The 21,225-nt window shown below is 42.2% G+C and overlaps 2 protein-coding genes across 2 annotated transcripts in view; one reads left to right on the plus strand and one right to left on the minus strand.

Moving 5' to 3' along the window:
* col25a1 (collagen type XXV alpha 1 chain) overlaps positions 1–11,903 on the minus strand; it is a 139,220-nt gene extending 127,317 nt beyond the window's left edge. The window contains exons 1-2 of the mRNA XM_071926589.2: positions 11,607–11,903; positions 11,348–11,417 (exon numbers count right to left, since the gene is read on the minus strand). Of these exons, the coding sequence (XP_071782690.1) occupies positions 11,348–11,417; positions 11,607–11,903 (367 nt within the window). The remainder of the gene's footprint in view (positions 1–11,347; positions 11,418–11,606) is intronic.
* A 5,722-nt stretch (positions 11,904–17,625) lies between these two features.
* LOC139932722 (stabilizer of axonemal microtubules 2-like) lies at positions 17,626–20,685 on the plus strand. The gene is made up of 4 exons (XM_071926586.2): positions 17,626–17,630; positions 18,037–18,219; positions 19,280–19,479; positions 19,652–20,685. The coding sequence occupies exons 1-4, from the start codon at positions 17,626–17,628 to the stop codon at positions 20,683–20,685; spliced, it is 1,422 nt and encodes a 473-aa protein (XP_071782687.2).
* The last annotated feature ends 540 nt before the right edge of the window (positions 20,686–21,225 follow it).

Here is a 21,225-nt window from a genome sequence, read left to right on the forward strand (position 1 = left end):
TTGCGTTGGGGATAGCCAGGCAAGAGTGTATGAACAAGTCTACCACACTAGGGATCTGACTGCAAACCCAAATGTGTGCAGAGAGTTTCCCTCCCATTTGTTTTGTCGTACATGAAAGGAACAAAATGTTTTCAACAGTAGGAGCATTTGAGCAAGCTGAAAACCACCAAGCAGTCTGGGGGTCGGTGTGTGGAGTAACTGTGATTCTACAGTAAAGTGTCACAAGTTTTATGGAATGGTTTGTAGTCCTAAAAGCAACACATTACATATGCATTTGGTAGTGTTGGAAAGATAAACCATAGTGCTGTCCAAAACCCTGCCTTAGGGCACCAAATATAACAAGTCCAAAACTGCTGGCCTGTCATGTCATATTCAATCAATTACTATACTGAACCGTACAAAGTCGTGTCTGTTCTCCATAATCTCTTCCTACGGCTATTAAAAAGGCTGTGATGTTCAATAGTGGCAGCAAAGGCTAGGAGATTGCTGGGAAAGTAATTTATTTCCAAGGTCAAGGGCATGGTGATGGATCCCTACTCATCTTTTTTCTGCTGTTTAACACTGAGAAAGAGATAGTCGCTACCTGAAGCACTTCAAATCAGTCATGCTGACACCCTGTGTATCTGCTAAGAGGGATAGATACTTACTACCGTTTTTTTCCCTTTTTTTTCAGAGACTTATAATGCTGATAACCTTGACCGTACACTCAGCCCGATTTAAGTCATAATCCAACAGTGGGATAGTGTACACCGCCCATAACCTTTGCAAAGAGAAGGCTTGTCCATTTTCCCACCAACGATCACTCTTGTCAGCAGGATTTCAGCGGCCCTGGACATCTAGCCTCAAACTATGGACACGAATATCGTTATCATTCATCACACCATCTGTACGCGGACCCCAGGCAACCAATGACAAAACTCTTACTGGCTTCTGAAGGCGTAATTGGCTCCCTGTCCTCATCCAATGATCCTTCTCAATCCTGCGCGCACATGTCGAAAGTTCTCAGTCAGATCAGTGATCTGCAAGCTCAACATTCTTGGCATGCCGATCTTTATTCTCCCATGGGCATAACTACTTTTAGAGAACGTTATGGGAATTTTGATAAGCCAATAATCACCGCTGGTGTAACAGAGAGACAGAAATCAAGCGAAAATTTGTTCTTCAGTCATGTTGTCTAAGACCTAAAGGGCTCACCAACTGCACTTGCAGGCTTTGCTCCAACTGAGCGCCACACCTCTGGCTGGCCTTTGTATTTGTCCAACAATCACAAAGAAATGCATGATAATGAATGTTCATGGGCAAATAGTTGGCACCGACTGAACATATACCGACTGAACATATGGGTATGCTGACTGGCATATAGGTTTGATCCACTACAACCTGTCACCAGTCAGCTGTAGTAGCTGTGTTACTTTCTAATTTTCAATTATCACACCTCCCAACATGCTCCAACCTTCGCTTGTATAGGATTATTAGTATAGGAGTTAATAACTTGTTGAGACAGTCAACTTCTTATTGCAATAAGGAGTAAGAGAATCACTTGAGATAGCAGCATGGCTCTTGGGAGGTGGCTCATTAATCTGGATCCCAACGGGCCTTGCGGTGTGTCATGGTGATTGAGTGGGGAGTCAAAAAGGTCAGCAGATATAGGGCAGCTCTGATAACAATGCCTGTGTTTCAGAGAGGCACCGCCTTCACCGTCATAGCCCCCATTTGTTTTCAGCTCTGTCACTATCGCAGCAACCTGGACTGACGTGAAGGCGGCACGGACCTTGCCTTGTTGTATAAACGTTGTCAGGAGTCAGGAGCTGTCAACAAAATTTAAAAAGGGACATGAGGCGTAGACTTCAGGTTGAGCCTGTATTCTGAGCTTTTCTAATGAGTGTGGGTAGACGATGGAGCAGAAGTAGTCTTACTTTTGCACTTTGGACAACAATACAAAAAAAATCAGATGCAGGACACAGCTCAGATAAAAATCTTATTAGAGAAAGTGGTCCAAAGTAGTGGATTTGGGTCATTTCAGAAAAAAACGCATTGATAGAAATAAATTGGATACATAAAATGAAACACTTAAAAGGCTACTCGGATTACAGTTTTTTGTGTGTCTGAGCATCATTTGGAGGTTACACTGAGCATAAATTAACATTATACTTTTATGTTCACAAGGAAAATGTATAAAATATGCATGAGGTATCAGATTTACAATCTCATAACATTTTCAAGCAGCAAGCCTGATTCATTAAAACCTAACAAACACCGCTGCATGAATGCACACAAACAACCCATCAACCTCAGAGTAAAAACAACATGAATCCAGATGAATTGCAGCATTAACCGATATAATCTTTGCTGTCTTTTACTGTGTGCACTCTTTCAACTGGAGCAGAGAATGCACCGCCATTACTTTAAAATCAATTCAAAATAAAACATAGAGTTTTTTCAAATATTTATAGTCACATTTCTCTTCATCAGTTCACACATACTTTATACATATACTGCATCCAGAATGATGTCCTTCCATTTATTCAATTAATTCCCTAACCCACTTTCCCCTACCTGAACCTTCACCACTACATGCTTAACTCTGGAGTCTAAGGTCATTTTCGCGATTTTGCTACATATTGAATTTGGCCTTTGTTTACCAACTAAAAGACTGGCTGTTTGTTATCGGGGGCGATAACTGTGACTTCAGAAGGTTAACCTCTAATCCTAAATCTAATGGCTAACCTTGAAATGGCCGCTTTTGAGAACGAAGACAGGCCAAAATATCTTCACGTCCTTCAAGTCCTTACATCTTATGTCCATAATTCAAAACTGGTCCACCCAAGTACAGCAATGCAAGTACACACATGCACACACACCACGTACTGTATGTCACAGTCTCAGACGAGTGCCATTATCCATCTAAGACTAGAAATTAGACAAACCTATTTTCAGGCTGCCATATGGAGCATCGGCACCGTTTATCAAGCTGTCGAAAATTACAATTTAACCAGCCGTCTAGCCTGCATGGCCCATATCAAATGACCGTCCTATTAAATTAAAGTGCAAAGGGTTGCCTGTCTCACCGCTGGGTTTTCCAGGCCTTAACTGTGGCTTACACAGCTGTTTCTACCCTCCTCTTCATCAGATACAAGTGGAGGGGCCCCTGAAAGCAACAGTCACGCTACAACAGACCATGAGGCAACTCTTCGCTCATGAGGTCATCCTTACTGACACTGACTGAGATGTATGGGCACATATACATCCACAGGTACCTTCAATTGGCCAGTCGCCACTTCTCAATGGATAAATGGATGATGGACAAATGCATTATATTTTTGAGTCAAAGTAATTGACTTGTTGCATGTTTTGGAATTATTGGCTGCTAAGGGGAAAAGAAAAAAAACATATATTCATAAATATTTAGCAAAAATACCATTACATAGACCTTGATTAGACCACATTCTACCATTTTGAACACCACAGCTTTTTGAGAAAATTGGGTATAAATAGCGTTAATTGATGAAGTTACAAAAGATACAAAGACTACAACTAGGAATGTCAGGGATGTCACACGACTGCATGTTTCTGTGTTGTATGTGTATATGTGTGAGCTCATATGCAAGTGTGCATATTTTGGGGGTTCAGCGTGTCCATGAGAGTGAGCCTGTATGTGTGTGTGTGTGTGTGTGTGTGTGTGCACGTGCACTCCTGTGTTTGCTTGGTGTGTTTATTACCCTTTCAGATCGACTACATGACTCATATTTCACGTCACATTTAGCACAGCTTCGACGAGGAAAAGCTGCCTGGCAGAGTACATGTCCCCTGGTGAGTGGTGGTGGGGAGGGGGGCACCCAACAGATCAACAAGAAGATCCCGAGCTAGCCGCAAGACATTCCTGTATCTCAAAGCGAACATGTGGGAGGGGAGAGGGAAAGGGCGAGGAGAAATGAGAGGAGGGTCCCCTTCACTGAAAAACACCATGGAAGTCTAATGGTGTGTGGCCCGATGGACAGGAAAGGCCAACAGTGTGATCCAACCTTTTCTCTTTGAGGTCGACCTCTTGGTGGCGCCCCGGGGGAGTCTGGGAGCGTACATCAGTTGGTCGGCCGCTGAGCAAACCTCATTTGTTCGCTTCACTTTTTCCACTTTGAGAAATCGCCCAGATCCCTGTTGTCTTTGGATTGTCTGAGGGATTGCTTGCTTGCTTTTGCTGAGACTAAATGGTTTTAAAATTGAAAAGGGGACACTCTGAAATGTCAGCCCTAATAATTGTTCTGTGACCACTGTAAATAAATGTTCACCGAAAGGATTACTGGCAAAGCTGTGTTTGCATTACGTTGTCTTACATGAATTTGTTTTAGACTCTGTCATTATACAAAAGAGAGAAAAAAAAAAAGTTTAAATCAAGTGTCTATTCAAGGATTGCCATCTGTTGAAAAACTCATGCAAAACAGTTCCATATAACTTTTGTATAACTTGTGCATTTTTGCTATGGTCCTCATCACCTCATTCATATTGATCTGACTGGAAAAACGCGTGGGTCTGCATTCATATATACTTCATAAACATCAATCCAGACAGTCTATCTCTCAAGCTTGAAGCTTAGGACCTAAATGAAAACAAATTACTTGGAGGTGTCAAAAGGCATTTTTTAATTGATTAAAGAACAGAATAAAATATCTAACAGCTCTCAAGTGATGCTGCTCTCAATCTATGGACGTAAATGATGAATACGTATATCCTCTTCATAAAAAACACAAATATCATACACAGACTGAGTATGTGCCATCTGCTCATTATTTTTTGAAAATTAAAGACATGTTTTTGGGGATACTCATGAATGGTGGCAAGACCATATTAACCATAGTTTGCATGTCAGGCACACGTTGGCAAAAATATAGCTTCCTGCCATGGCACGTACCGATGTTTTTTTGCACACCAGCCCCTTTTATTTGTAGTGCCTGTTCTTATTAGGCTGATGGAGTACAGAACAGCAGCATCTGTAACCCCCCGCCCCCACCCTCCGTGCCTGCTGGGGCTAAAAGGCCTGGGGCACAAAGCCACAGGCTGCGGGGAGGAGGGGGGTAGGAGAGAAGGGCCTAAGCATGTGGGGAGTGCCTCGGGGTGCCTCGTTCTCTTTGCTTGTCTGGAGCCCAGAATTTCCATGATAGGAGTGCACACTGGCATCATCACGCTCGCTTGTGATTTCAAAATTGTTGACAGACACTGGAAATTCGTTCTTGCATTCGTAACGACTGAAAATAAGAATTGTTTGATGGAGACGGGCGTTGGGGGCTTAGTTATTTTCTCAATCAGAGAGCAGTGAGTAACAGACCCTTGTGTACTGTTTGAATTTGCATGCATGCCATATTGCTTGAGTCATGCCGACGATGCTTGGCAAACAGCAAATCCTGACTATACCAAAGTTCCATTAGCAGACCTTCAGTGAGAAAAGGTTATACAATAAACAGGAAATATGCAGATGGGGGATAGAATATGCAAAATACATTTTCAGGGGAATGCAGAAATTAAAATCTTCCACAAGTTAACATTAAAATCATGTGAATATTAGATTACTTGAGTACTGGTCTGTCTAAGTCCACTGTGAAAGTTTCTCAAAAACTGCAGTGGCCTGAAACTATTTCTTCCTCAAGTCACAGAAAGAGAGGAGAAAGCTCCATCACCATACTGAATAGTGGACCATCTGTTTGAGAGGGATGTCATATTTAAATCAGCTCCCTCTGTCTATCACACTCTCTTTGAACCATGGTGGGTCAGTGATGAGTCTGTGGGATTGTGAGGGGAGGTGAGCTTAAGCCATTACAAAGGAGACTTTAGTATGAGGGTGACTGGAACTTTCAATCCAGTGTCAGAGGGCAGCCAGCGGATGTGGCCGGAGTGTGTGTGTGTGAGCCTTCTTTTGTGAGAGATTTGCCACCCAACTCTGACAGAGAGGCCCAGGAGGCAAGCCACTGGATCCAGGGAGAAGGAGCGTCGAGGAGGGTCAACAGCAGCGATTCATTGTCGTGTCATCACCACCAAAGTGTCCTTTGAATGTCCCGTTTGATGCATAGACACCCAGACACTCGCCAGCCCCACTAAACCGATGCTTCTTAACTTTTTTCCTCAATATTTAAACAACAAATGATCTTATCTTGCATCTTCTATCCAGGGCCAAGAGACAACAAAGCATCTACATAAAACAACAATGTGACCAGCAATGCACAGAATACTTTCCCACCCTCTCTCGGGCCTTCAGTCAAACATCATGCATGAGTAGACACACAGAGCCAAGGGAAACGTAGCTTGAATGCAGCACATCTTACAGGAGAACCATTCAATTGCAATCAAAGAGCTTGGGTGACATTCATTGGCTAAGAGCTTAGTGAAGCTCTGTCCCGCCAAACGTAAAGGCATAAAACCACACTGGAATCATTCTGCTCCACCTTTAATAGCTCAAATCTCATTATCCAAGTTTATGCTTTAATGATGCAGAGATTACAGTGAAACCTTGCAAAAAAAAAACATGAATTTTCTAACAACCGCAAAGCTTAAAATTTTTTTGTTGGAGCAACTGCGTGTCAAACAAAAAGGGGGCAATTCTTTAATTCAATTGCGGGGTGTGCCGTTATGTTGTGGTCATGGAAACCCCTGCATTCATCTCCAAGCAGTAACTGTAGAAATAGCCAGGACAGGATCTCCAGTCTCTCTACTTTCTTCCATACAAAATGACGTTTGAGGATCACTGCCAGGAACTGTTCAAGGACGCATGAGCCGAACCATTAGGCATGAGAATTTCTATTCTCCTTTATTCCTATAGCCTTTATTCCTGTCCCCATTCTCCCTTCCCACTATTTTATAGCAGCCTGAGGTACTTCAATCTTCAGCACAGCGTGCTGTTGTGACATTGCTCATATAAAAATCATGCCATCTTTCTTTTCTTGCCTCCCTATTTATAATGTCCCCTCAGGTTAACGTACAGTGAATGGAGAAAATGTGTGGCGCCCTTTCAAACCCTGCAGTCATTACCGATGCACTCAGTTGGCATTCATCCTCATCCCCTATAAAAAAAATTGCTGTGTCAAAGGTTTAAAGAGGGTACTTGTGCTATTTCCAGCATCCTGGCCTTGATAATAAACTTTGTGTGAGAACTGAGAATTAGGGCGAATGTGCCACATCAGATGACTCATCATGATGAATCACGTCACATTAATTAACCGGGATTGATGTAAATTCTGTGCTGAGTGAGTAGGGTCTTTTCATGCACAAAATGCCATGATTAGAACGATGCCTGCATGACTGTATTCATACTGCGTACAGTACATTACATTCATGCATTACACATGTAGAAGCAGGCAATCATAATGCTAATGCTTCCCTTTCCTCTCTCTCACACACACCCCGCCTCTGAACAGCGGGTACCACCATTGACTCTAGGCCAGGTTGCTCCCCACTGGGCTCCCAGGCTCCATCGTATGTCTCAGGTCTTACTTGCTCACCAAGGCAGCCTTCCCTGGCTTACTACCTAACCAAAAGCAGCTGGCTGCAATGGCTAGCTGGAAGTCTGCTTCGCTTTACCTAGCACTCAGTAATTACACGGCCATTGATGCACCTCCCAGCACCAAACCACACAGAGGGCTTAATTCAGAACCTGTCAGAGATTAATTACCGGTTTGAGTTGTCCATCAAGTCGAGGATATCTGAGGAGATTGGCACGACTGTAACTGTATCAGCCCACTGGGATTACACGCCTTGTGAGGGGGAAAGGGAGAGCGTAACCCAACATAGTCACAGGGAGTTGAAAAGGAGTGATTCCCCTGCATGGTTTGACAGGAATGCTGTGGGCCGTGTGTGTAGTTTTGCATCTTGCTGCTGCTGATGAAAATGACAGCAAACAGTAGCTACAGTCTAATAGCAGCTGACTAAAATCTGTACTTGACAAAGCAAGCCCCATAGATATTGTTGCATCTGCTCATGCTTGCATTTGTAAATATGAAGAGTAAAAAGCTAGCTGATGTGACCTCCTGGTGACCCTTTGCATTTGACAACCATGAACAGGACTGGGCGTTAATCGGGGAAAAACAAAGTCCCGCATTACATGTGCATGTTGTATGTTGCACTTTTCTCAAGAGCATTTTGGCCTGTGTTTAGCTGCCAAGCTTTTTGAAGCGTTAACTTCAAGTAATGCTGCAGAGCGAGCAAAGGGGATCCCAGGGAGGGGGTTTGGGGCGTACGGGTGAGTAAACACGGAAAGAGCAAGGCACCACCGCTTGCTGACTGCACATTTTATTAAGGTCCCATTAAACAACAGGCCCTGCTTGGAATGCAGATCGCAGGGGAGGAGAAGGTACACAAAAAATGAAAAGGAAAACAGCCCGCCAATACTGAAACAATTAACACACTTCGAAGGAGACCCACTTCACAGCGTGGCACACTGAGTGGGTGCGACTTAGTCACCGAGAGGCTAATAAGTGAGGGCTAAATGGCAGGAGGTACCAGAGACTGTGTAAGAATGAGCACTGGCACCAGAAAAAAAAATCACTTAAAAACAAGATTTACATCAGCAGAAAATGAAATATACTTTAAGAAACAGGTTCAGGAGAGAACTTAGTGGATCAGAGTTTCCCGTTATAGCAAGATGATTCAGAATACATGAATTGCCTAGGGCACACTCTCCCCCTGATTGAGAAAGCAACCTATAAAATGTTCTGAAGCTATGGACCATTTCTCTATCTTTGCATCCGCTCCATCTTCGTGACAGCAATAAAGTGAAGACTGTGAAAAAGACATTATGGTCTTCCCCTGAAAAAGGCCACATCTGAGCCACGGGCGGTCTCCTAGACAGGAGCAGGGATAAATACTGAGTGAACCCATTCAGACATTCATACGGAGTATAAAGATGCTTGGCCTAAAAAAGGCCACTCTGGGCAAGCATTAACAAAGTATGGTCGAAGTTGCATGAGCAATACACTTCACTACATGAATAATACAACATTAAAATATTCCACTAATGCATTCAAAGGACGGCAATGATACATGTATTCTGTATATACTGTATGTAGTCGAAAATAATCCAAAAACAAAGGGATAAGTACTGGCCATGAAGGATTTAATCAAATTTGAAAGCTTGCCTTTTTGCCAGTTTCCAAGATCAAGCTCAGTGCCGCCTTGGTTTTAGCATTGTTGCGCTTCATTTGATGTGAAATGTTTTCATTGTTTTATTTCTGCGCTTAACAGAAATGTGGTGGGAGAAAATAAATAGCACACATATGATAGGGATTTAGAACAGAGAGCGCCATGATTGTGAGAGTCTCATTATGGTTAATACTTCCAGTACTTGTGGCTCATTAAATCAGACATTCCCACTCAGCAGATGAATCATATGCAACTGATTAACCACTTGTGAAAATTTAAGAATTTTAGATCATTCAAGAGCAGGATTATCACTTCAAATTCCCCTGGCGAAGCTCCTTTCACCTACTTCTGATTGCAATGGAGTGTAACTGATAAACACAGTGCAAACTTTACCATGGTTTAAAATAACTCTCATTCTAAGGTAAAACAGCTCCTGCAATCCTTTAAGTGTGTTACTGTATTTATACAATAGGGGAATTCTGTTTCCATTTGCCCCCTGCAGGGAGGTCAGAGGTCAGCGTCAGCTACAGAGCAGCGTCCCTGAAGCTGGCAGGGATTCAGCGTCTTGCTCAAGGACACTTCAGCAGGGCAGATGCATGCCAAGACAGGACTTGAGCCTGGATCCTCTAACCACTAGGTCACCCTGCCACCCAGTTCTACGCCACAACCATAGCAGTCGCCTATGTTCATGAACAGAATGCAAGCCTGAGGTTCAATGACAACACTCTAAATTGTTAAATGTGGCACAGTAGCACTTTGCACAGTTAGTAATGTGACCCAGACACATAGTTTGGCTCAAATCTTCAGCTGGAGTTGAGTGAGGGTGTGATATAGATGAATCCCCTTCATAAGACTTTAAAAAGTTGAGAAAACGTCAATTTCCTGCAGCTTGTAGTCTACCTAATGGTTCAGCAGAGTAGTCACACAGACGGCAGTCTGCCAGAAGCAGGCACCAGGTTCACATGTGGCTCACTGAGAGCTCCTAGAGATGTTGTTGCTGGGTACAGTGACATGTAATTTGCTAAAACAACATACCACGCTCCATTCTGATTTCAAGGACTCAAGGATTTTTTCCCAAATCGATAAGCTGAAGGTATAATGTGCCATCGGTATTCTGATGCTGATGATTGTCACTGACCTTTGAAAGACATTGTTTAAGTATGTTTATAACAGTATTTCACATGTACCTCTGGCATATTGTGCAAGGCTGCCAGCAATTCTAAAATGCAAGCTAGACTTCATTTAGACATATGATTGGCAATATTTCAATAGGAAATACCGCTCAATTTAAGAATTCACATGCTATTCCTCTGACCTACGACAGCCTAATCAATACAAATCCCTAAAGCTAAAATAAATGTAAAAATCACAGAACCATCTCCATGTTCCATCTATCCAGCTGATCCATGATAATGAAGGGGAGACACTCTTTGTGGACTCATTGAAAGTTTGAATGAGATTTCACAGCCACCTATAAGCTTCACTTCAGGATAACTTATCTGAAGAGAGAATGTACCCATATTGTCAGAAGATCCCCCAGCACTCTAAGTCACTTTTTCCCTCTTCTGCAGTTCATTCTCACTGGAGAAGCGAATTGATGAAATTACAGATTCAGGGGCAAGATAAACTCCTCTCTCTCCTCTCTGACTATGAGGAATATAGTAGTGAAAGCTCATTAAAACAAATTTAAATATCCTTGGAGGCACAAAAAACTGACTTGTGTACTGAAAGTCTGCAGCATTCTCTGTGACGGCCTAGAAAAAAATCTTCCACTAAGATGCACTAATACAACCTTGATTTTAGCCCCCAAATTATCAGAATTTTGACCCAGACTGAAGAAATAAATGTTTCCATCTGCTGGTGGAAATTGTGAATTTCAAGTGGCTTGTAAGAGGACAAGTGAGCAGGCAACACCACTAGTCAAACAACCTCTCAGCGCTTCTATGTATAGGCCACTGTTAAATACCATTCTTTCTGTTTAGTGTAGTGGTCAATCAGCTGTCTGCATCCTTCACAGCCCCCCCTTCCAAACTATCAGCACAATACAGGGGAACAGCTTTGTGTCATGTGTTTCAATTAACTAAACCATGAACCTGTGCAGCATATTTCATCCTTTTACCCTCAAACCAACTCTTGTCAAAGTCAGGTTTCAAATCCAGCATGTAGGCAATCACACAACATGTCAGGAATGCACTGCAAAAAGTCATTAGTGGTCATTGCCGTTTACCTGGGGGACAATTGCATTCAGGTGTTGCTTGTCGGGCAATCCGTATCTTGGCAAAATTTTCATAGGAGCGCTGAAATTTCAAAAGAAAGCCATTTTCATTTATATGCACATGCTGGTTAAGAAACAAAATTCAATTATTGTGAGCAATGCCTACATGGATATTTGTTAATTTAAATAGTGACCAGGTCATGGCCAGGCAACCTGGTGAAGACAATTTACTCAAGGAGAGCAAGTGCAAGAGCCAAAGGATGCATCTTACCTGTGAGAGCAGCTTATCCACTCTTGCTTGAATCAATGAATTAAAATCATCCATGGAGTAGCCAGCGGGACGAATAAAGGTGTGCTCGCCATTTCCACTCTCCAAATCCACAACCCGGTTCTTGATGTCTGCTGTGTTAATACACAGAAAAATGCAAAAGGCAATGGACGCCACTGAACATAAAGACGAGATAATGTTCAGCGCTGTTGTGCGGCAATATTGTCGCTTCTCAGGCGCCACTTCTCTCTCCATTTTATCCACGCACTTAGATGCTCCTCTTGCCTCCGCAGTCTCCATAACTACGTTTTAACTATGCACTGTTGGGAGCAATCTGCATCTGGCACGGAGTCACGAAATTATGGCACTCTGTTATGTCTTGTTGTGTGCCTACGACGCGGCGTTCACGTACAGTGAGTTCTGGTGACAGCGACAGACAGATGACTGGAGCCCACTCCGCTCAGCCCGGAGCCGAAGCAAGGCAACCTGTGTCACGGCTTGTTGTGGCTCCTGCAAACTTGTTGCACCAACCCTCGCCACTGTATACTGCCGAGCAAATTGCTATTATGAACAGTAAAATGGAAAGACAGACTGGGAAAATAGTAGGTAACGTTCATGTAGTAGAGACAGCATTACCACTCGGGGCGAATGCTTTTCCACTGTGCAGGCGTGCTCCCCCTCGTTATTACGGCAACAACACGCCTCCAAATCTGTCCTGACTGATTAACATAATTTATTGACGCGTTCCTTCTGCGCTCCTACAGTCCAATACAATTTCCATTATATAATATGGAGGACTGCCTACATTTCTAAGTTAAATTGCGGTGCTGAGAGAGCTCCACTTGCTGCGTAAAGACGCACGAACAGTTGCCCCTTTGTGAAAGTAAGGTGTTTCAGTGTGAGGGCACTGCGAGAGAGCAAACATGTTTAGGTTAATAAGCACATCTTTCATATCCTTTGAATCAAGTAATTATGTTTTGTACATCCCATGCACAGCAAGGTCAACAGTGTCATTTTGGCCATGGTGCTGCGTAAAAACGCACGACACCTTGCAACCCTGCGTTATTTTTAATGTTCTTTGTTTTGTCATTAGGAGTTGGGTATGACAGGTTTAAAGTCACTCACTAAACAATCCAAATGTCAGAGATGATGAGCACAGCTTATTGATTGTTTGTGTTCATTAGACCACATGTGGAGAAAGAGCCACAAAGCCCTCCAGCGCTCAGACAGATGCGCCTGTGGCGTCTAGCGACCCCGCCGTCTGTTTCCCTTCTGGGCTGCGTTAATGGCATGAATTCCAATTACAAGTGGTTACTCATCATCTATCGCGTATTGGTTATTTTGATAGCGCAACGGCAGACAATGCACATCAGCTATCACCGCGATTCGCACTAGCTGATTTTGACAACATGCCACACTTAAAAAAATTGAGGTGAAAATTCCCCTTCAGAGCATTTCTCTGACAAATTCCTGCAGGTGTACTATCTAAAAAGACTGACTGGGAAGTCAGCAGCGTGTTTAATAACTTAAAGAATTATTCAAAAAAATCTTGCAGTCATCCAACCTAATCAGCATACCTGAATGACAGAATGGTTATCTAATTTTACTTACTAGCCTTTGGCACCACCGTCTGGCTTGTTACTTAACTGTCACAATGCGCAGCAGTAGAGTCTGTCTACTATTCTATTCTAGTAGCAGTCCATTTCGGTTAATGCACACTTAAGTGCTTTGATGACGGTTGTAATAAAATTGCGTAGCCATTTAACAGTCCTTTATATAGGTTATTATAGAATAATTGCATGGGGGGAGGTCACCTATATAATCTTTTGAAATCTGCTTGACCTTATTCTCATTTGATTGTGGAAAATGCTTCTAAACTGGTGTAAACTATTAGGAATATACACTTGTAGGGGGGTCATCACGAGTACATAGAGCCAAACTATTGTTTTCAATGAAAAATGAAAATCTCTGCATTTACATTAAATCACTGTTTCTATTGTTGCTGCATTTCTAAATGTTAAGCACCAAACTTATGATCCATAAATTTGAAAAAAGTGAACATTTTTAATATTTAAACATCACAAGTGTTATGCTATATTTGCTGGTTGTTACAGGTGAAATCCACATTCATGTTTGCATTAGGTGTTCAACCTTGAAAAAAACCTAATGGCTACACCATTTTCTGTTCTTGCTCCAAACTCTTACGACTTTTGATGTAAGATGACATTACCATGAGGCTGCAGTGCAGACTTTTGGCCTTAATTTGAGGCTGTTTTTCAGCTATATTTAATGAACGGTGAAAGAACCACATCTCTTTCTACATGGTTCACCCATTTCGAAATGCCAAAAGCATTTTGAGTGATTTACATTATATTCAATAAAGAAGTCATTTTTCATACGCAGTCAGAAATTCTTAATGTGCAATGACTTCAAAAAGCCATAAACTTCCCCAGACTCCCGACTTCTTATTGTCAGGTTCTCTTTCCAGCCTTTTTGCATTTTAATGCATCTCTGTGAGGATTCGTCTTGACTCCAAATTACTCAGACAGAAAATGAAGCAGATGGCTGCGGTACATGAGAGCAAGTGCACAAGGGTCTAAGTTATCAATCTAGCTTTGAATCATCATGCTCCTGCTGCTGTTTTTTCTCCTTACTAGGTTTCCCATAGAATCCAATATATTCTTCAATAATTTGATTAAAAAAAACTCTTAACAACTTGACAACATACCTTCTGAACTTCCAGGTCATCTGCTTGGTCCCTCATATTGGCAAGGTGTTATTCTCTGTGACAGTACTGAACCTTCCTCCAAGTCATTTTCTTTCCAGTGCAAACATTTCTCCCTTGTGTGTTCTCCTAAGTCATAGAAATATCTTAGCATAAAATAAGTTCAATAACATACGGAATGCATATCTTGTCGACAACATAAACGTCAAACATCTTTATTTTACTATGTCTTACTTAATAATGATGGATCAAGACAGTCATTAGAGAGTCATTACAATTTGCTGTAATTTGAATGGTCTCTGGTGGATGTTTTATGTTTTCCTAAATCACCCTTTTGAACATGTTTATGGCTTACTGCAAAATTAGGATGCAAAAATGAGGAGAACTACTCTTGTCCTAGTGTGGAAATGTAGATTTACAACTCATGCTACATGTCCATCAGATACCATAGCTACACAGCAGTCTCATCTACCTGTCAATTTCCCCATGCTCTAAACCCTTTCTCTCTCTCTCCCCACACAAAAAGACAACCTGTCTGCAGAGACCACTGCCACTTCCAAGAGTTTGGATTGCATTGGTTGAGTAGACTATAGTGTAATTGTCCGGAAAGCCATGCATGTGCTTTGAGTGGATAGACTTCAATCCCATCCACTGACTGCACATGCAGCCATATTGTTCCTTGTTGTCTTGTTAAGTCTTGGTATTTGAAAAGGTTATAAAAAGTCATACTGAAAAGGCCCACAGTAACAAAATGATGGAACAATAATGTATATTTTTTCTGGCATGCAATCTGGAACAAAGTCAAACTACTACTACTACTGTTACTACTGGTGATAAAACTGAGACAAGTGCTGGAAAGTGATGCTCGTTCAGGTGAAGAGACGTTGTAAAATGCCAGCTCCAATGAAAAGAAATCGCTCCACAATCTTGCAAACATGCATTCAAGGAAAAAGGAATACATATATGTGTTAGCCTGTATGTCAAATTCTTTTGCAGGACTTAAGGAATGAATATAAGCAATCCTCAAGACTCCATCGCAGATTCATTACATCTAAGCCTAATTACTCATAACTAGCACATACAGGCTCTAAATTTATAATTCCTTGGCAACTGTTGCATGACCTGAGAATAACCAGGCTCGGTTTGCCAAAACTAGGACATGAGGTTTCAGATAATGAGGGCAAAAGACAAGAAATGCCACACATGGGCAGTTTTTCCAATACTTGTATTTGTGATTTATTTCAAGTGTAAAACAAACTATACTTTCTTAAAAGATGCCTCTGCTCTCAGAACAGTATTTCATAGTATTTCAAGTGTTCATTAATCTTGCATAGTGTTCAGAAAACAAAAAGCCTAAGCAGAGCAACTTAAACAGGTATTTAATAGGGTTAGACCAATACATCAGTTTGTCAATATATCGGGCCGATATTGGCCTTTTATTAAATATCAGATATCAGCCATCAGCCAGTCATGTTGTCCACCTTCTATATGGATGTTCCTAATGAAACTGTTTTCTTTGCACATTTTATTTAGTCATTTCATCACTTATGTTTCATTGTAAATTAAAGGCCTATTGTATTCCAGAATTTTCCCTACCATTAAATGGGTGCGGTGAAAAGTCTTAGTGTCACCTGATGGTCTAAATGCTGTTTCAGAGGCGTTTCCATCCTGCCAAGAATAACATTTTGGGGGAAACACTGAATACTTTTAATGTTTTAATGCATGAAAGTAGTCAAATTGAAAGATATTGAATATCAGCTATCTTTGACTTCAGTCTGAAAATATTGTTATCGGTACATACTGTAGTATTCACTGATTAAAAAAAGGCAACTGATCACAATAATGGTTCTCCATCATAAGGTCTCAGCTCAGACCAAGTATATAGTATAAGTATAAGTATGTTCCAAGAGGGCAGATTGTGTGGCAGATGTTTTGTTAAAGGGACATTGTGTACTTTCAACTGCAAATACAATCCCAGGACTCATGTCTTTATATGTGGGTCCCAAACAAAAAGACCACCACCAAAGTAAAATTGTTCATGATCTGAAGTACATAATCACTCTCTGTATCATTATACAGCTATGCATGCCATCTTGTGGACAAAAGCAGCTATGCCCTTGAATTAATAGAGTACCCCCCTTGCCCCAACACTTACACAAACAAAATGCACCATACAACTGATAGTATGCAAGTTTGTAAGGCAGGGCAAATAAAATTACAATTGTATCCATCATCCGGGTCCCTATATGCCCTGTTGGTAATCCATGCATGCTTAACTGCCTTGCCATTGGTGGATCACTGGATCAATTAAATATGCCCATGGATTACAATATTGTAATGAGTGAACCTCAAAGTCATTTCACTCCATCCTGGAGCCTCTACGAAATTTGCCAGTTCATTCTCGTTGGCTAACCGACAACTACAAACCAATTAAGACCATAGTTAGAGTAGTGATGGAATTTAATTTAATCTTTCCAAACTCCATTCCCTCTCTGTGGAAATGGCCAGATCACCGGATCTTGGAAAAAAGCGGACTCTATATCCACTATCCACATAACTACATCCAGTGTGTGGGTCAACCTGTGGGCAGGTTACAACTTCTTACACTCCCCTGTGTGTATCCTGCTCTCTTTTTTTTGGACATCTGTCAAAGTGACAGATGGCGAGTGCTGCGACCACAGCCTGGCAAGTCACGTTGAAAAATGTCCGACTCCACTGCAACCTTGCACATTCAGCATGTAGACTGTATATAAAAAAAAAAAAACATTCGCCGTTTTGATGGAACAGAAGTGACCTCGCATGTTCGAAAATGCTAGGCTGAGCAGTCTCAATGCACTCTAATTTTAGAAAAAAGAAGGGAAAAAAAAGGATGCACGTACAACTATAGGACTACTCGATGTTTTATTTTTCAAAAGTGGCTGCTACACACATCTAGCAAACCCATCAGCGGAGAGCCTGGAATCCTCTTTACGCATCAAAAATGCGCATCATCATCATCATTAAATCATCATCAGCATCGCCCTTGACAACTGCTCCTGTCTGGCATCGCAGAGAGACAGAGAGAGAGTAATCCACTGGAGTTTATTTTTAGAAGCTCTCGGTCGCTACGTGCAAACACAACCCATGTTCCTCCGGTCAATAATTCAAACGCTGTAGGCCTACGGCGAGAGACGGAGAGCAGGCAACAACAGCTCCAAGGCACACGGCGTAAAAACGCACACAGGCCGCCGCCTATCCAAACGCGCGATGCATCCCAAAACGATATAGACTACAAGCTGCTCACACCAAGCCACATCAATGAGGTGAGATCATGCATTGATGCTGTTCCTGCGTTTTCTGTGACATTATCTTTGACACACAGTAGCTGCATGATATGCTATTCTAGTTTTGCTCTGATGTGTCTAGTCTCCTAAACATTAGAGGGTTGCTTTTTGCAGAGGTCTTCATTTATATTTGTAAAGGGGTGTAGGCTATGCAAGTGTCGATTGCGAAATTATGCCATTAAATCAAATTATGGGGACATTGTGTAGGCTATACAATATCCCAATGTATGCTATATCTTTTTGTAGAATTATAGCGGTAGGCACCCAAAAAATATAAGCCACTTAAGATATTACTCCTGAATGTTAATGTTATTGCTGTAAGGCCCCTCTTTGAAGCAAATTTAACCTACAAACAACTAGAAAACAACTTCTCCCTGGTCCCCAGGAGGCACCTGTGCTCTCTGAGAGCCCACACCGAGGAGCCATGTGTCCAGGTGCCAGCCCGCACGGCCACACTGCCCCGGGAAAAGCTCCGTGAACACCGCTACACTGCTCCAAAAAACTCCAAAACATACAAAGATGAGAGGCAGCAATTAGAGGGGAACAATGCCGATGTGACCACTTTCAAGTAAGCTTTTACATTGTTGTCTTAATGTCAACTAAAAATCGACATTTGATGAAAATGTCATGCTAACTTTAGCCGTTAGTTCTGAAAAGTTGCTCCTATGTTCCTGCAGCATTTTAAGAGGTGGAAGAGAAAAGCTCTAGGTAGGATATAAAACGAAAAAAATAAATAAAAACCCTATCCTAACAACACAACCGTTTGTGGTGTACCTTGCATTCCTGGGTCCATTTTGATGTTTGGTGGTGGTGTATATTATTTTATTCCTCTGGATAACCGGCCAAACGTTGACGACATGACGTCACGTAGAGATATTTCCAGCGCAGCTACAATGTTTGTTGGAGAAACATTTTCGACAACCAAAAATAACAACGGTAAATGTTCGGTATTGGTGTCAGTTTCTCTCATTTGAAGAGTTTTTTGCACAATTTTGCACCGACGTTCAACAATCATACAGGGAGAGGCAGGCATGCTAATTTCTCCACCGACAGTAGCCTCAAAAGACCAAGTAAGACATGTTGTGTTTTGAATAAGACTCACTTTTTCTAGACTGGGAACTCTCACTCTCTTGCAGTTACTATCGCTATTGCTCTTTGCACCTGCCAAGACCCAGCTGGATGCAAGTCCAGTTCTCTGGGGGTTGTCGAAAGTAATTCTGGGAAATGTAGGAACTCATCAACTGGGTAAAAGTAGACAAGGCAGGTTGAGGGAAAGTGGATACAACAAAATGGTAGACTTACATCACTTAATCACAAAATAACTCCTGGAATGCCTTGAACATCACAGGAACAATAGAGCAACTTTTCTGACACCATTGAGGTTAGCAAAGGATTTATATGGGATATGGAGAATTTTGTGGAGTATAAAGTGTTAAAGACACATTTTCGAAACCCTCTACAATTGATGAATGAGAATAAAACAAATACCAAATATGGCAAAAATAGACAAGGTAATATCTCATAAAGCAAAAATCAAAAACACTTATACTGTTTGTTTATTCTGACTGACAAGCACAGTGCTTGCTATGCCAAAAATGTCGTGCAAACATTTAAAGCATGTTTTTCAGATCAGACAATGTGACCCACAAACTCATGCAAAACCCACCAAAGGTCCCGAAGCCATACGTGCCACCTGAAGGCCACATGAGATGCACCAGCACTTATGCTCAAGACAATCCCATACAGGCTGTGGAGAAGCATATAGCATGCAAGGTGGAGGAGTACCATCCTCCAACAGCAAAAATGGTTTTCCAGTCAGTCTACAAAGGTAAGCAACTTGGGGATCAGTGTGGGCGACTTGGGGATATTTGTCAAAAAATATCAGTGACATTATCTAAAACCTGAGACACAATTACAGACCATTTTCCCGTAAGTGTTCTGGATATCAATAACTAATGTATTACAGCCTGATTCATATCCATTCTCATTGTCTTTTTAAGATGATTTCCGAGCATGGAATGCTCACAAGCTCCAACCATACAGGCTGTGTGACAACCTGAAAGTCAACGAGGGAAAATTTGAAATGACCACTACCTCCAAGGATGCCTACTGTCATAAAAATCCTGTTAAAGTGACAGATAACTTCAAACCAGTCCCACAGATGCGAGAAAGTCTACCTTTTGACAACATCACGAACTACAGATCCCAGTACGTCACCCATCCAGTGCAGCCCAGGAAACCCAGGGAAAAGCCTCTTTACCATCCCAACAGCGCTCCACTTAGCAGGGTCTTTACAAGCCATCAGGACTATAAGGGTCTACCAACAGAGCCAGTGAAGTCTTTTAAGCCCAAGGTGGCTTGGGAGAGAAACCCAGCAGCCTTTGACGGGACTAGTGAGTTCGGTGACAAATTCAAGACCTGGCCCCTTGGACCCAAGTTCCATCACAAGGCCGAAGAGTACAGCCCACCACAGGTCCGCATGCTGTTCCTCTCCACAACGCATGGGGACTATACGGCGCAGGAGTGCCAGCGCCCCAAGTCGGCCCGGCCACCTGTACAGGCCTGGATGAAAGACAAGGAGCCCTTTCAGGCAAGGTCCACCATGAAAGAGGATTACAAAGCTTGGGGCACCGTGCGACGCTCCCCTATTGTCCACAAAGAAGAACTGGAGAGGCCCAAGGAAGCTTTTGAGTATACCACAACCTCCCGATCAGAGTATACACCTAAGACCGCCCAGCGTGCCGTCAGCTGCAAGCCCACACCGAAGCCTTTGAGCCCCAAGCCCATGTTGGACGAGACGACGGTCTATCGTTCCAGCTACACAGCCAAGGAGATACCTCGATGCCCCGTTCGGAACGGCCCCCCCCCCGGCTTCGAATACAACTCCGTGGGGGTTGACGGACACAGGCTTTACCGGACCATCTCTGCGGAAACAGGGACGACTCGGCCAGACAGCGGCATCGGTGACAAGCCATCTCAACCCCACCAAAGAATTCCCTGCATGGTTTCCAGCAGGACCAAGAGGGCTTCCTAGAGACCAGACCACTAACAAGCACCACATCTAAAAAGGAGTGTTATGTAATAGTCACACTACCTCAGGTATTTTCTACCTTTCTACCAATACAAGCAATAAATGATAGTGAGCCGATTATGTAATGGCAGCTAGTTTTATATTGGTAAGCATCTCACTGCTGTTCCTCAGTACATCTCATTTTGAATGTTATGTAACCTATAACATTGGAGCCAATGCATAATATACCCAGACCCTAACAATGCAAAATTATTCTTTTGACTAAATATCTTTGAAGAATCCAATGAGTCATTTTAGGGTGAACCCTCCATCTAAACTACATTAGTGTTTAGTTTAATTGTTTGCAGTGAAAATTGCATACATGAAAGTTGATCCATGTCCTACATATTTTGGAGACCAACCCCCATTAGCACTAAGGAAACGTATGACATTGTGTTTGCAGCTGTTTTGCCTACATTTCCTTATTTTAAAATGGAAAATCTGTTTTATGTTTTTTTCCTACAAAATATTAGGTAAAGTTCAAGGCACAATTATGTTGGTAAT

This window comes from Centroberyx gerrardi, chromosome 23 (assembly GCF_048128805.1).
Source record: "Centroberyx gerrardi isolate f3 chromosome 23, fCenGer3.hap1.cur.20231027, whole genome shotgun sequence".
Classification (NCBI taxonomy): domain Eukaryota; kingdom Metazoa; phylum Chordata; class Actinopteri; order Beryciformes; family Berycidae; genus Centroberyx; species Centroberyx gerrardi.